This window comes from Sarcophilus harrisii, chromosome 2, assembly GCF_902635505.1.
Source record: "Sarcophilus harrisii chromosome 2, mSarHar1.11, whole genome shotgun sequence".
Classification (NCBI taxonomy): domain Eukaryota; kingdom Metazoa; phylum Chordata; class Mammalia; order Dasyuromorphia; family Dasyuridae; genus Sarcophilus; species Sarcophilus harrisii.
Window position 1 is genome coordinate 31,153,445 of NC_045427.1, and position 14,755 is coordinate 31,168,199.

A 14,755-nucleotide genomic window follows, 5' to 3' on the forward strand; every position below is an offset into this window, starting at 1 on the left:
AGAGCTCCTGTAGGCTGTCTGGAAGAACTGTAGGCCCAGAGCCCTGAAACTGAGTTACAATCAAAGTAACCAGGTTGAGCTGTTGGCTGGTGCATTGGTCTCACTGCTAGGGATCACTGTGGATTCATCTGCGACACTTCCATTCTCTCAGATACTAGACCTTGTTTCCCAACCTCTTTCATAACTGGCTCTTTCTATTTATTCTCTTAAATCAGACTCTCTAACCTAGAGCAAATTTCTGCAAAAGGAGTTCCGATTTTCACTGCCTCAGAGGGGAAGGGTCCTAAAATATTGCAAACGACTCCTTTCTGGTCTTCCTTGTTCCTGTCCTACCCCCTTGTGCAAATACATCTTACAAATCGCTAGCAATTGCAGAAACTGGAATCAGGAAGAAGACCTGGGTTTTCATATCACTTCTGATGGTTCCTATAAAACCAGATTTTATTTTATTATTATATTGAACATATTATATGTTAATATATTGATTATATATAATATATTAATATAAACATTAAATCTGTATTGTTATATTAAAATTATAATTATATTAAACTACAATTTAATCCTTCAGAATCTGTTTCTTTATCTGTAGAAAGAGGATATCATCTAGTAACATGTTACTCAGAAGAATTTCTGAATGTAGCCAATGCTTGCAGCTCTGGGGTAGTAAAAGATCCTGGACTTGGACCCAGGTACTTCTTATGACTTACAAGCTCTGTTACCCTAAGTAGTGACTTAACTCCTCCAGGCCTCAGTTTCCTCATCTGTCAAGTGAGAATAATTAATTCTTACCTCTCAAGGTCATTGTGAGGAACAAATAAATTAATGAAGGTCTTTGGGTACCTTTAAATGCTATATCAATGTTACCTAGTATTATGATTGAACCACTTCCCTATTTACAGATCTTTAATGGTATGAAATGGTCTTCTGGAGAAAATCTAAAAGCCTCAGTTTGGGATTTGTTTTCCTTCCACAATCCGGCCCTTGTCTATTTTTCTGGTTTTATCCCTTGTAGTAGGGCGGTACAGCAGCTAAAGTTGCATTGTAGTCAGGAAGACCTGCATTCAAATTCAGTATCAGACACTTGCTAGCTGTGGAACCTGATAAGTCACTTAACCTCTGTCTACCTGTTTCCTCATCTAAAAAATGGGGATTAAAAAAAAGCACCTACCTTGCAGAGCTATTGTGTGCATCCAATGAGAATAGATTTGTAAACCTTAAAGTGCTTTATAAACGCTACTGCTATTATTACTACTATTCCTTACATTATTACTATTCCCTTGAGAAACACTGTATTAAAGTGGATAAAGCTCTGGGCTTGAAGTCCGGAAAAACTGGATTCAAATCCTGTCTTTTAGGTTGTGTGATTCTGCACATGTCACTTAGCCTTTCTGAGTCTGAGTTTTCTCATTTGTAAAGTTAGGGGGATAGGATCTCTAAGATCTTTCCAGCTGTAAATCAGCCATCAATTCTATGCTCCAAACTCTTTGCTACTCCCTTCTTCATGACTCATTTCCTGCCTCCATGCCTCTGACCATGCCATCCCCCTCACCAGGGATGTCTACTCCCTTTACAGCAACACTAATGAAAACCCATCATTCAATACTCGGCTTCAAAATTAATTTCTTCCCCACTCAGCTGGATGGGTCTTGTTTCTCTTTTGAATTCCAGTGGTCCTACATGGGATGGGAAGGGTGACTGGGGGAAATGGTCACAGGTATGTTTGCTGCCTCATTTTAATTCTCGGGATATACCTTGAATTCTACTTTAAGTAATGATCTCTTTCACATTTTACCATATACGCAAACTTGGTTGTTAGAGATACAGAAGGAAAATGGCAGTTTGGGAGCAAAAGAATATGGACCCACACGGATGCTAGATATCTGCAGGAAGCTTTTGGAGTGTTATATTTCCCTTTCCCACGAGCCCTTTGGGGACAGGGAAACTTTAATTCATATTTTTCACTTTTCTATCCCAGTAATTTCCAAATACCTCCCCTCTCTCCCCGTCATCAAACTTTCCATTGTAACATAATATTTTAAGATTTAAAACAATTTAAAGCATCAATGGTGCCTGAGAGCATAAGCAAAATTCCATATTTATAGGCCTCATTCTTCCAATCAACCAATAAATATGTAGTAAGTTCCAGAGTGCCAGGAACTGTGAAAAGTGCTAAGGATACAAAAAGATAGTCCTTGCCCTCAAGGAGCTTACATTCTAATGACAGAAAGATAACATACAAATAAATATATACAAAGCAGCTCTATACAGGAAAAATCAGAAATAATTAGCAGAGATCGGGCACTAGAATCATTTTGGTCAAGGAGGGAGAAAGAATTCTCTCTCCTCCAGGGCTAAGCTTGGTCATTATTATCACATTCAGTTTGGACATATTGACTCCCCTCCTTCCTCCCTTTTACATTGTTACAGGTTTTAGGGATGGTGTTTTTCTGGTTTTGCATCAGTTCCCATAATTCCTTCCAGGTTTCTCAGAATTTTTTGTGTTCATCATATCTCAAAGCATGGTAATATTCCAATCAATCAACATGAATGTATTAAGTACTTGCTGTGTATCAGACACTTTGCTAAAGCAGTAGAGAAAGGAAAAAGCAAACCCAATCCCTGCCTTTGGGTAATTTACATTCTTTTTTTTTTATTTTGTGCTGAGGCAATTGGGGTTAAGTGACTTGCCCAAGGTCACACAGCTAGGAAATATTGAATGTCTGAGATCACATTTGAACTCAGGTCTTCCTGACTTCTGGCTGCTGCTCTATCCACTGCACCACCTAGCTGCCCCGATGACTTACCTTCTAATGGGGGAGAAAACATGTATATAAATAGGCTACAAAATACAAAATAGGTTACCCAAAAAAATGCAAAGGAGATGCCAGATAACCTCAGAAGAGAAAGTCCTAGCTTTTGGAGGGACAGGAGGCCAGGAAAGGTCTGGCATAGAAAGGGAAATAAGATGAATCAGGAAGGACTCCATTACATTTACAACCTACAATCAGTTTTACTACACCCCAAATGATGGGCATTCATTTTGTTTTTAGTTCCTTGCTACCACAAAAGTCTTGCTATTCTTATTTGGATATATGGGTTCAAAGGTGTGGACACTTAAATCATTTTTTTTTTTCAGCCCAAAGACATTTCCATGTAGTACTTTAAATGATCCTTATACTTGTCTTCCCCCTCCTGCCAGACTGTTAATTCCTCAAAGGCAGAGACTGTCTCATTCTCTTCTGTACTCTCATAGCACCAAGCCTAAGGCCTCCCATGGCCAGTCCTGTGGCTAGAATGTAGCTGCTACATATAGTGTCAGGAAGACCTAGATTCTAATCCTGTCTCTTATTAGTTGTGTGACTGTGTCTCAAGTCACTTAACTATCGATACTTATAAAATGGAAGCACCTCAGTGGCTCCGTGGATAGAGAGCTGGCCTGTACTCAAATTAAACTCCAGATTCTTAGTAGTTGTGAGACTCTATAGTCCTCATCTGTAAAATGAGCTGGAGAAGGAAATGATAAGCACTTCAGTAGTTTTGCCAAGGAAACTCCATGGACCGTATTGGTGAACTATAGTTTGAAGAGTCAAACATGACTGAATAATAACCACAAAGGCAAGGTAATGAATAGGATTTAGGATTAGGAAGAGCTGAGTTCAAATCCCGCTTCAGATCCTTATTATTGTTTTGATCCTTTTATTGTTTGTTCAGTCATGTCTGACTTTTCATGATCCCATTTGGGGTTTTCTGGGCAGAGATCCTAGAGTGGTTGACCATTTCCTTCTCCAGATCATTTTACAGATGAAGAAACTGAAGCAAATAGTGTGAAGTGACTTGACTGTGTTCCTCAGTTTCCTCATCTGTAAAATGGGGAGTAAAAATAGTACTTAGTTTACAGGGTGGTTTTTAAGGACCGAGGAAATTAAACTATGTAAAACACTTTGTAAACCTTAAAGCACTATATAAATGTTAGCTATTATTATTATTATTATTATTAAAAGGGAATGATGATATTTACAATATAACTATCCAAGATTGTTATGAGATTCCAATAAGATATCCAATACCTTTTGAAAACCTTAAGATGCTATAAACATGCAAGCTTTTAATAAGTGCTCCACAAAGAGGAATAGTACCTACTCTTACTCTAAATCCCCACAGAAATTTAGCATTGGACCTGGAATTAGGAAGACCGGAGTTTAAATGTGACCTCAGATATTTCCTAGCTGTATGATCTTGGGCAAGTCATTTCTCTGTTTGCCTCAGTTTTCTCATCTGTGAAATGAGCTGGAGAAGGAAATGGCCAACCATTCCAGTATCTCTGTCAAAAAAAAAAAACCCAGAGTCATGAAGACTCAGACATGACTGAACAAACAACAATAAAAGAGTAAAAAAGAAAGTGGGAGCTCTCTAAATAGTTGAACAAATGAACAGCAAGGAAATTACTCAGCGGTTAAGTGGAATCCCAAGATCATCCCTTCTCAGGAAGAATGAGGACCTTCAGAAAACATCAGGAGCTATGGGACCTTTAAACACCAGGGACAGCCTCAGCTCAGGAGATCCGGCAGGCGGCATTGTTAATGAAGGGTGACTTAGCTAAAAATGGCTCAGCTGTCAGTCCATATGAAAAGGACATCATTTAATAGGCTTCCGTGTCCCCGATTACTGACTCACTCTGTGCAGCGACTGTCACACGCCTACAGTCAGTGCCTGTGGCTGATGGCGAGAGATCCATTCATTCTTATCCATAAACCCCAGGGGATGGATAAGGCAAAGTATTGGAGAAGAAATGGAGGGGTGGGGACCTGGAGGGGGAGAAATTCACCAATGAGGGCCCAGGTTTAAGAAGCTCATGGTGTTTAGTCATGTTCAACTCTCCATGATCTAATTTGGAGTTTTCTTGGCAAAGATATTGGAGTGATTTGGCATTTCCTCCTCCAACTCATAGGCGTGTGACAGTCGCTATATATGAATATGAAATCCCATACACATAGAATGGAAACTCCCTGAGAGCAGGTACTATTTCCTGTTTATGTACTCATCACTCAACATATATTGTTTGGCATACAAATGGGACTTAAAAAATGCTTGTGAATGGATAGACAGATGAAGGATTGGATTGTCAAGTCCATCAATAGACTGATTTCAGAAATCCAATGGAGAAACATGTTATTACTTCTTATCAGAAAGAGTCCATTGTCTTAAAGTGCAGAATGAGGCATATATTTTCACGTAGAGCCAACATGCTAAATAGATTTGTTTAATTTTACTTGTTTCTTTTTTATTCCTTTCTTTTTTCTTTTTTTGGAGGCAGTCTTAAATGACTTGCATAGGGCCACACAGCTAATAAGTATCTGAGGCCCTTCTTATTTTTTAGAAGAAAGAGCTTCTATTGGTGATGCAGTTAGTGGATAGTGTCAGAGATATAAAAAAAAAAAAGGTTCTGATTTTTATTTTACAAAATGACTAATACGGAAATACGTTTAACATGATTATCCATGTATAAATTATATCAGATTGCTTGCTGTCTTGGAAGAGGGAGGGAGAAAAAGGATTTGGAACTCAAAATCTTACAAAAATGAATGTTGAAAACTGTCTTTACATGTAACTGGAAAAATAAAATACTATAGCATTAAAACACACACACAAAAAAAGACACACAACACACACACAAAAGAAAGAATGGCAACAAAGAATTTTTTAAGTGAAGTAGAAAACAGAAAACAGAAGGAATTTCAGAAGAGGCCATGAATAGGAAAGGCAGTTTTGTTGCTCCCATATTCACTTTTTTTTAAACTGAACCCCTGACCTTGTTGGTATAGAGAGCTGCAGGCAGTTCCTTAGCCAATGTGGATCAGCCCTTCTGAAACTTAGAGGCTTAAGAGTAGGGTTTCACTGGGTCCTGAGTTCTCTTTGGAAGCCTGGGAGAGCCTATGAGCTCCTTCTCAAAATCATGTTTTAAAATGCATAAAGTGAAATATATAATATTACACAGGAAACCAGTTACATTGAAATACAGTCATCAAAATTTTAAGAAAAAAACCTATGTCTTTGTCTTAGAGACAGAGCTGCCTAGAGAACTGAAAAGCGGTCAGAGCCCGTGTGTGACAGAGCCCAGAACCTCCTCGTTTCAAAGCAGGTCTTGTCCATTAGACCATGTTGACTCACATTCAATTCAAATAAAAAAAAAAAAGAGAGAGAGAGAGAGACATTCAAATTGTACATAACAGAAGTTCACAGTTAGTTTCATGTATAATCTTTTCTGTTGTTGTTTTCCTTTTTATACTAAAATGTTTTGTGTTCGATGATTATTAAAATCCACAATGGAAGCAGCTTAGAAGCTCACTGGAATCAAAAGACCGACTTCAAATATGGCCTCAGATACTTACTAGCTGTATGACCCTATATGACTGTTTATCTCAGTTTCCCCACCTGTAAAATGAGCAGGAAAAGGAAATTACAAACCTCTTAAATATCTTTGCCAAGACAACCCTAATGGGATCACAAAGAATCAGACAAGATTGAACAACAACAATTTGAGCATGAGGGTCCATCCCCTTTTTCAAGTCTCCAAAGTCCTGCTCTTGGTCTTCCCTTCCTCATTGTTATAAGAATGTGTCAAGTTAGAGTGGTGGATGCTGCCCTCCCTAGCACAGAAAAGCTACACATCTCCCAAGGTCTTTCCAAGGCTCCATTTTGGATTCCCAGGCTCTAGCTGTGGGCATGAGCTCTCTCAGATCTGCAAATCCAGCCAAGGCCTCTCTCCTGTGTCTCCCTATCTCACTCAGGTGAGAAGAACACCAGCTACTAACTTCTCCAACAGGGCCCATTTCCTTTCCCAGGCAGCCGAGGGGTCCGGGCCCCTCAGAGGTTCACCTTATAGGCAGCAGACTCCTTGTGGAGAGCAAAACCCAGCTCAGAACCTCCCAGACTCAAATAATCTGCCAGTAATCTGTCAACCTCAGTCTTTCTTCCTTACTAATAGAGATCACAGCCATTTACTGCCTCACCTGCCTGCTCCTGAGCCCCAGGCTGGAGAATTCAATGGTGGTCTACACCTGGATGTCTACGGGACATTTCCACTTCCATAATTCAAAACTGAACTCCTCTTCTAGACTTTATGATTTCCTTCTTTACCATAACACCATTATGCTGCCATTTACTTAGGTTCCAAACCTTAATACTATTCTTATTTTTTAAAAAATATTTTTATTATGAATTTTTGTTATTGTTGTTCAGTCATTCAGTCTCTTCCTAACCCTGTGGACTACAGTATGTCAATACTATCCAGGGGAATCCTGACTCCAGGGCCGGCACTCTATCCACTGGGCCATCAGCTGTCTTAGAACTTAGAACTTAGAACTAGAATTAACAAGCAATGATCAGGTGAATGCAATGGGTCAGGAATGGGTATTTGAAGACAAAAATTAAATAACCTCTGCACTCAAGGAACTTATAATCTATCAGTGGAACCATCATGTGCCAAAGAGGCAGCTTAGAGTGGCTCAAGATGAACTAACCTCAGAAAACTTAGCTTCACATCCTGCCTCTGAAACACACGGGCGTCATAACTTTTAGAATGTCACTTAAACTTTCATTTCATCCAAGCAGTTCACCAAGACAGGGGTTACTCACTTGGCACCCATGAACATATATGTGTATGTGTGTATAAATATATATACATACATATACACATATGTATATTATACATGTGCATTCAGACTATGTGTATGAACATAAATATATATGTACTTTGATAACTCATTCAATATAATTGGTTTCTTTGCAATTCTATGTACTTTGTGCATTAAAATATTATAAGGATTACAAGGCTCCATAGGTTTCCTCAGATTAAGAAAAAGATCCATGACATAGGATTATTAAATTGTACAAGGGGAGATAGGGAAGGAAGGGAAGGAAAAGAGAGGAAAAAGAAAAAGGAAAGAGAAGGCAAAGGAAAACCATACATATACATGTATATGTATATGAATATATAAATGCAAGGTATTTAATATATTTAACACATACAAAGGAAATAGAAGTCATATGGAATAACTATGTAGCCATCCCCGTATCTCAGAGATGGAAGGTCATCTACTCCAACCCATATCTGACTGAGAATCCCCTAGACTGACCACAAAACAAGTAGCTGCAGCCCTCTGTCTAAGGCAGCTACTCACCCTGAGGCAGACTTTCCACTCCCAGGCTGCTCTAGGCTTTAGCAAGGACAGCAAAGCTAAATTTGCTTCTCTGCAGTGTCCACCTGTCCCGCCCCAAAGCTACTCTCTGAGGCTAAGCAGGACAAAGCTAATCCTTTGTACCAGGTGGCAGACTTGAAGGATATTAATTCCTCATTTAAAAAAATCAAATGATGTTTAAGTTTTTTCCCCGGGCTCAAAATAGCAACCACCATCTTGGAGTGATTATTATATTATTATTTACCATCTATTAATATGCATAGGTATTAATTCAATTACATTTATTAAACATCTGTTATAGACCAGGCAAATTGGATATAAAGGCAAAAAACAAAACAGCCCTTGCCCTCAAGGAGCTTACATTCTACCGGGAAGGGACAGGAATACAACAGGAATTCAGCTAAATAAATATACAAAGCATATACAAATGACTTAAAGAGAGCAGAAACAACTTGAAAGAAAGCAGGAAAAACCTAAAAGGATATTAGAGATTTTAGCTCTTAGCCCAATACCTAGAACACAGTAAGCACTTAATATATTCTTGTTGACTTGTCTCAACTTGGAGATGAGGAGAAAGTAGGGCTCCAAGAGAACAAATTCACAGAGGTAGGAAATGAAATTTTACACAGGGGGAATACCTAGCAGCCAAGTTTAACTGAAATGGAAAGTATGTGAGGGAAATATGGACATTATTATATATAAAAGGTATAGTGATTTATGAATTATAAGGGAAAATTGTACATCATTATATTTAAAGATTATAAAATTTATAATGATTTGCAAACTATAATTCTATTTTATTTCTAAAATAACATGTTTATATATGTATAATCTTATTCTATTTAATTAATAATATTATTATTTTATTAGATATATATATGTATATATATAAATATATAAGTATATATTTAGATGCTTTTGACCTATTCCTAATGGTTTTCACCAAAATGCTCTTCACAAGGTAGCATCTTTTTTTAAATTTAATTTAATTTTTTTCCCTGAGGCAATTGGAGTTAAGTGACTTGCCCAGGGTCACACAGCCAGGAAGTGTTAAGTGTCTGAGACCAGATTTGAACTCAGGTCCTCCTGACTTCAGGGCTGGCGCTCTAATCTGCCTTGAGATTCATCCTCAAAAGGGCACAGTCCTTAAATTATTCCATGGCTAACAAAAAAGGGGAAAAGCAGGATGTGCTGAGAGAGAATGTTAAAGGTTTTCATTGTGCACTGAGATAGCTGAGTCTCGATACATTAAACTTATATTTTTATGTCTCCAAAGTCCATCGTCCTATAACAAAAACTTGTTTGGGTGGGTCTTAAATTTGACATTGGTATAATCTACCTGGGTCCAATCCAAGACCATCACAAGTTCCTCATCCAAAGGCCCTTATAAAGCAATTTCTCTCCTTCTGTGGTAGATAGTTGTCATTATCTCCATTTTGTAGATTATCAGTTAACTAACATTTATTAAGTGCCTACTATGTGCCAAGCACTGAGCTAGGTATTGGGGACACAAATGCAAAAACTGAAACAATTCCTATTCTCATTAAACTTACATCCAACCAACAAGCATTTATTACAGGCCTACTATGTGCCAAGCATTATACCAGGTATTAGGGATAGAAAATTTTAAAATTAAAGATTCCCTACTCTTACAGAGTTTATATTCAATCAAAAAGCAGTTATTAAGCACTTACTATATATGTGAGGCACTGAGCTAGGTGCGGGGACACAGATACAAAGACTGAAATAACCTTTAATCTCATAGAACTCAACTGCAATCAGTAAATATTTATTAAGCCTACTATGTGACAGGAACTCTACATGTATTCCTTCTCATGGGGATACAAATATAAAAAAAAAATAGAGCAATTGAACATTCGAGATTCTTACTCGATTAACAAGCATTTATTAAGCACATACTTGAATCCCTTCTACTATGGATACAAATATAAAAAATAAAGCAATTCAACATTCAAGGTTCTTATGTTCAATAAACAAGCATTTATTAAACACCTACTATGTGCCCGGAACTCTACAAGTATCCCTTCAACTGGGGATACAAATATAAAAAAGCAACCCAAAGTTCAATGAACAAGCATTTATTAAGCACCTACTCTGAGATAATATTTGTTACAAAGACCAAAGTAAAATCGGCCCTGCCCTCAAGGAGCTTCCATTCTACGAGAAGGAAGGAGAAAAGGTCAAGATGAGGAGGAGGAGACGCTGGTTTGGACCACACAGCCATCTCTCGGTGATCCTCAGATGCTGATATCAAAGAGCTACCCAAGGCAAGTAGAGGCAGGGCTTGGGATGCCCTGTTTCATCACAGAGGGGTAACCTGTGCCCCTGCTTGCCCTGTTTATCTCCTTGAATTGTGTTTTCTTGGGTCCCAGGAGATCATTCATGGAGAGAGATGAGACCGCCAATGCAATTTCTAACGATCCTGGCATGAAAAATCCGTTACCCCCCCACAGTTCATTTAGTCCCAATCCCGAGCCATACCAAGGATAAAGGGACACTTTTTCTAAGGCCATGGCTCCCTGACTTCTGGGGACAGAGAAAGGAGTGCTGGGGGAAGAGAGTGGAGAGGGGGATGCAGACGCCATGACTGGAGGCACCCTGAATTCTCCTGGGGAGCCTGGAGCAGGAAGGCAACGTCTGCCCATCCATAAGGAAGGAACATTCACCGCTACCTGCCTTAACTGCCTCACCTACTGGGAGGTGAGCCAGGAAAGGTGATTTTCCATCTAGAACACAACTCTCTCCCCTATTCCTAGAGCCCAGCTCTAGCTGAGATGCCTCCTGTCTCTTGCACCTGAAGATCTGGGGGGAGGAGGTGGGAAATGGGAAAATATTGCCATAGACTGGACCGCCTGATCTACTCGCCTTTGATTCTGCATCCAATAAGCAATGAGACCCCAGTATTCTCAGTCTCTGAAACTGAGAGGGAGCAAGCCAAGTAGCATGGGAACCCGGAACTAGGGAGAGGTGAATGATATTATAATATCATTATATATAATATAATATAATATAAGAATATGTCTCAATTTCACAGGGCCAGCTGCTACTGTGGAAAAATTAATTCATGTAAGGTGATCATTGATAACCTTAGGTATTTGCTTAAGGTGTTTCTTTTCCCAGTATGTATTATTAATATACTAAGAGGTAATTTCTTTAAACAGAGTCTTCAGGAACCAAATAATTCATATTAAATAAATTCATATTAAAATTAATTATAATAATTAAAATAAACAGTAACACACAGGCACCTTGACAGCCACGTAGGGAGATTTAGGGGAACAAAAGGAACCATTACTGCAAAATCTTTCCTTCCTTGTATAATCCCTTTCCTGCTCTTTACGTGGCACCAGGTTGTGGGAAAATCCCTGCTGACATTTATGCAGCACTCTGAGATTTGAAAAGGGCTTTCTATTGAACATATCTCATTGGAGCCCCACCAGGGCCCTGTGAGTTAAGAGCTATTGATCAATCCCATTTTACAGATAAGAAAACTGAACCTTAGCTGTAACCAACTCACCTGACATCACACATAATTAGCTATTTGTGGGGAGACTTGAATTCAAGTCATGTCAGCTACTCTATTATACTGTCTAGATAAGTGATTAATAACCATAATAAATCAAATGAAACTTTGCAACTCTTATAGCATGATTTTAAATTTAAATTTTAAATTAATTTTAAAAAGAAAAAATTAAATTAAAATTTAAAATGAATTGAATATTAATCATATTGGTAAGCATTTACATAGCACTTTAAGGCTATTATAATTATATTTATATATCATATAATTATAATTACAATCTCATTTAATCCTCACAAGAACCTGGTGAGATGGGTACTATTACCCCATTTTCCAGATGAGGAAACTGAGGTTCAGAACATCTCAGGACCACAATGTCAATCAGTGTGATGGCAGCAGACTCTACTGTGGGAGAGTCAGCATGACAGGTTGTCCCTAAGAAAGCAGAGGTTGGGGCACTTTGTTCCAGAAGCTCCATTCAGTTTCTAGGTCAGTACCAGACTGACTAGACTAGACTAGACTAGAATCTCTGCTCTAGGCTCTAAATGGCAGAGCTGGATTGATAGTTTCCTCATCTGAAGGTTCCCAATACCAATACTTCAGTCCCAGAGGGTCTGTCATCCCTTTCTCTCAACTCCCAGGCCCGTTTTTCAACTCGTGGGGAGCACTGTGCTTCCCTGCCCACTTAACAAAGGACCCACAGGTGATGGTGACTATCCAGCTCCGAGCCAGACCTTTCCCAGGGGGCACCTGCTAATACCAGCACCAGGACCCTTCCTCAGGGATAAGAGCTGGACATAAGAGAAGGAATAATCTGAAGGGACCATAGGGAAACTGAGTCACAGCCCCAAACCTAGCAGCCTGAGGAACCAGAAGGCATGGATTGTGACGTTACATCGGGGCTCCCCTCCCAGGATAAGAAAAAAAAATCAGACTGAAGAGGAAACCGAATTCAGAGAAACTAAGTGATTGATTTACCCAAGGCCACACAGCTAGGACCAGGCTTGCTTCCTCTTCCCTAGAGCCCTCTGCCAATGGTTCTCCCCCATTCTAAGCCCAGTCAGCCCCTGGCCCATAGCATCCCCAGAAAATCCAGCTAAAAACCAGTTACTCACGTATTCTTTAATGTCCTTTGACTTTACTGCCTTGTACGAATAATACGCAGGATAAAGGGTGCCAAATAGGAGCCTAGGGAGAGAGAGAGATAAGAGAGAATCCGTGTGAATATTGGGTCCGGCCCCAGGGATGAATGATGATTCCCTTCCCTTCCCAGGGCAGAGCAGTCCCCAGGACCCATAGGGACAGCGACCACCTCACCATTACCATAGCTCAATAACAATCCTTTTATACCCAAGATGTGAAAAGTTGGGAGTACAGGGGAGCCCACCAGGTCAACAGGCATCAATTCAACGAGCACTGATTAAGCCACATATATGTACCAAGTGTAGACTTGGGGTCAAGAAATTTGAGTTCAAATCCTGCCTCGGACCTTTACCAACTTGTGACCCTGGGCAAGACCCTTAGCGGCTCTCTGCCTCAACTTCCTCATTTGTAAAATGGGGATAATAAGAACCCCTAGTCCAATGTTTGGGGGATCACAATGAAATGACAGATGCAAACCTTTAAAGTTCTACACAAATATTAGCAGTTATTAGTTGTGATAAGTGATAGGCTACAGAGACAAAAATCTAATTGTTCCTGCCCTCGAGGAAGTGATATTTTGCTGGGGTAACCAATAGGCACACAGTTAAGTATATACAAAATGTATTTACATAACACAGAGTCTAGCACAGAGCTGTTGCTGTTTAATTGTTTTCAGTCATGTCCAAATCTTCACAATCCCATTTGGTGTTTTCTTGGCAGAGATACGAGATGGTTCACCTTTTCTTTCTCTTGCTCACTTGACAGAGGAAGCTGAGGTAGAGTTAAGTGACTTGCCCACAGCTAGTGTCTGAGGCCAGTAAAACTCATCTTCCTAACTCCACACTCAGTGCTCTATCCACTGAACCACCTACCTGTCTCTGGCACATAGTAGGTGGCTTAATAAATACTTGCTGATTGACTGTTGATTTTTTTTAATTAAAGATTTTTATTTTCAAAATATATACATGGATAATTGTCAACACTCATCCTTACAAAATCTTGTGTTCTAAATTTTTTCCTCCCTTCTCCCACCCCCTCCCCTAGATGGCAACCAATCTAATATATGTTAAACATGTGCAATTCTTCTACGTGTATTTCCACATTTATCAGACTGCACAAGAAAAGTCAAATCAAAAAGGGGAAAAATGAGAAAGAAAACAAAATGCAAGCAAACATCAACAAAAAAGGTGAAAATACTATGTTGTGAACCACACTCAGTTCCCACAGTCCTCTCTCTCTTGGTCACAAAACCACTGGGATTGGCCTGAATCATTTTACTGTTAAAGAGAGCCACGTCTATCAGAATTGATCATCACACAATCTTGTTGCCGTGTACAATGATCTCCTGGTTCTGCTCATTTCACTCAGCATGAGTTCATGTAAGACCTCTCTGAAATCCTCCTGCTGGTCATTTCTTACAGAACAATAATATTCCATAACATTCATATCCCATAACTCATTCATCCATTCTCCAGCTGATGGGCATCCCCTCAGTTTCCAGTTTCTTGCCATTACAAAAAGGGCTGCCCCAAACATCTGTGCACATGGGGGTCCCTTTTCATTATATCTTTGGGATTCAAGCCCAATAGAAACACTGCTGGGTCAAAGCCCTTTGGGCATATTTCCAAACTGCTCTCCCGAATGACTGTTTGTTGATTAATGGGAGTGTTGGCAACTGAGAAATTAAGAAAAGGCCTCCTAGGGCCCTTGAGATGAATCTGAAATGATCCTAAAGATTCCAGGAGGCAGGAAGAAAAGCACAATACCAGCCTGGGGAAGAGATGTGGGGGTGGGAGAGAGAATATCAAAGAGGGAAATCACAGCACGGGAGCAGCAGTGATCATCACCAGCTGATGTAAAGTCAGACCCA

At 39.5% G+C, this 14,755-nt stretch overlaps 1 protein-coding gene across 3 annotated transcripts in view; it reads right to left on the bottom strand.

The window, feature by feature from the left end:
• REEP1 (receptor accessory protein 1) overlaps positions 1-14,755 on the bottom strand; it is a 125,155-nt gene that overhangs the window by 56,257 nt on the left and 54,143 nt on the right. For all 3 annotated transcript variants that reach the window (XM_031949798.1, XM_031949797.1, XM_031949796.1), the window contains exon 2: positions 12,858-12,930. In XM_031949798.1, the coding sequence (XP_031805658.1) occupies positions 12,858-12,930 (73 nt within the window). The remainder of the gene's footprint in view (positions 1-12,857; positions 12,931-14,755) is intronic.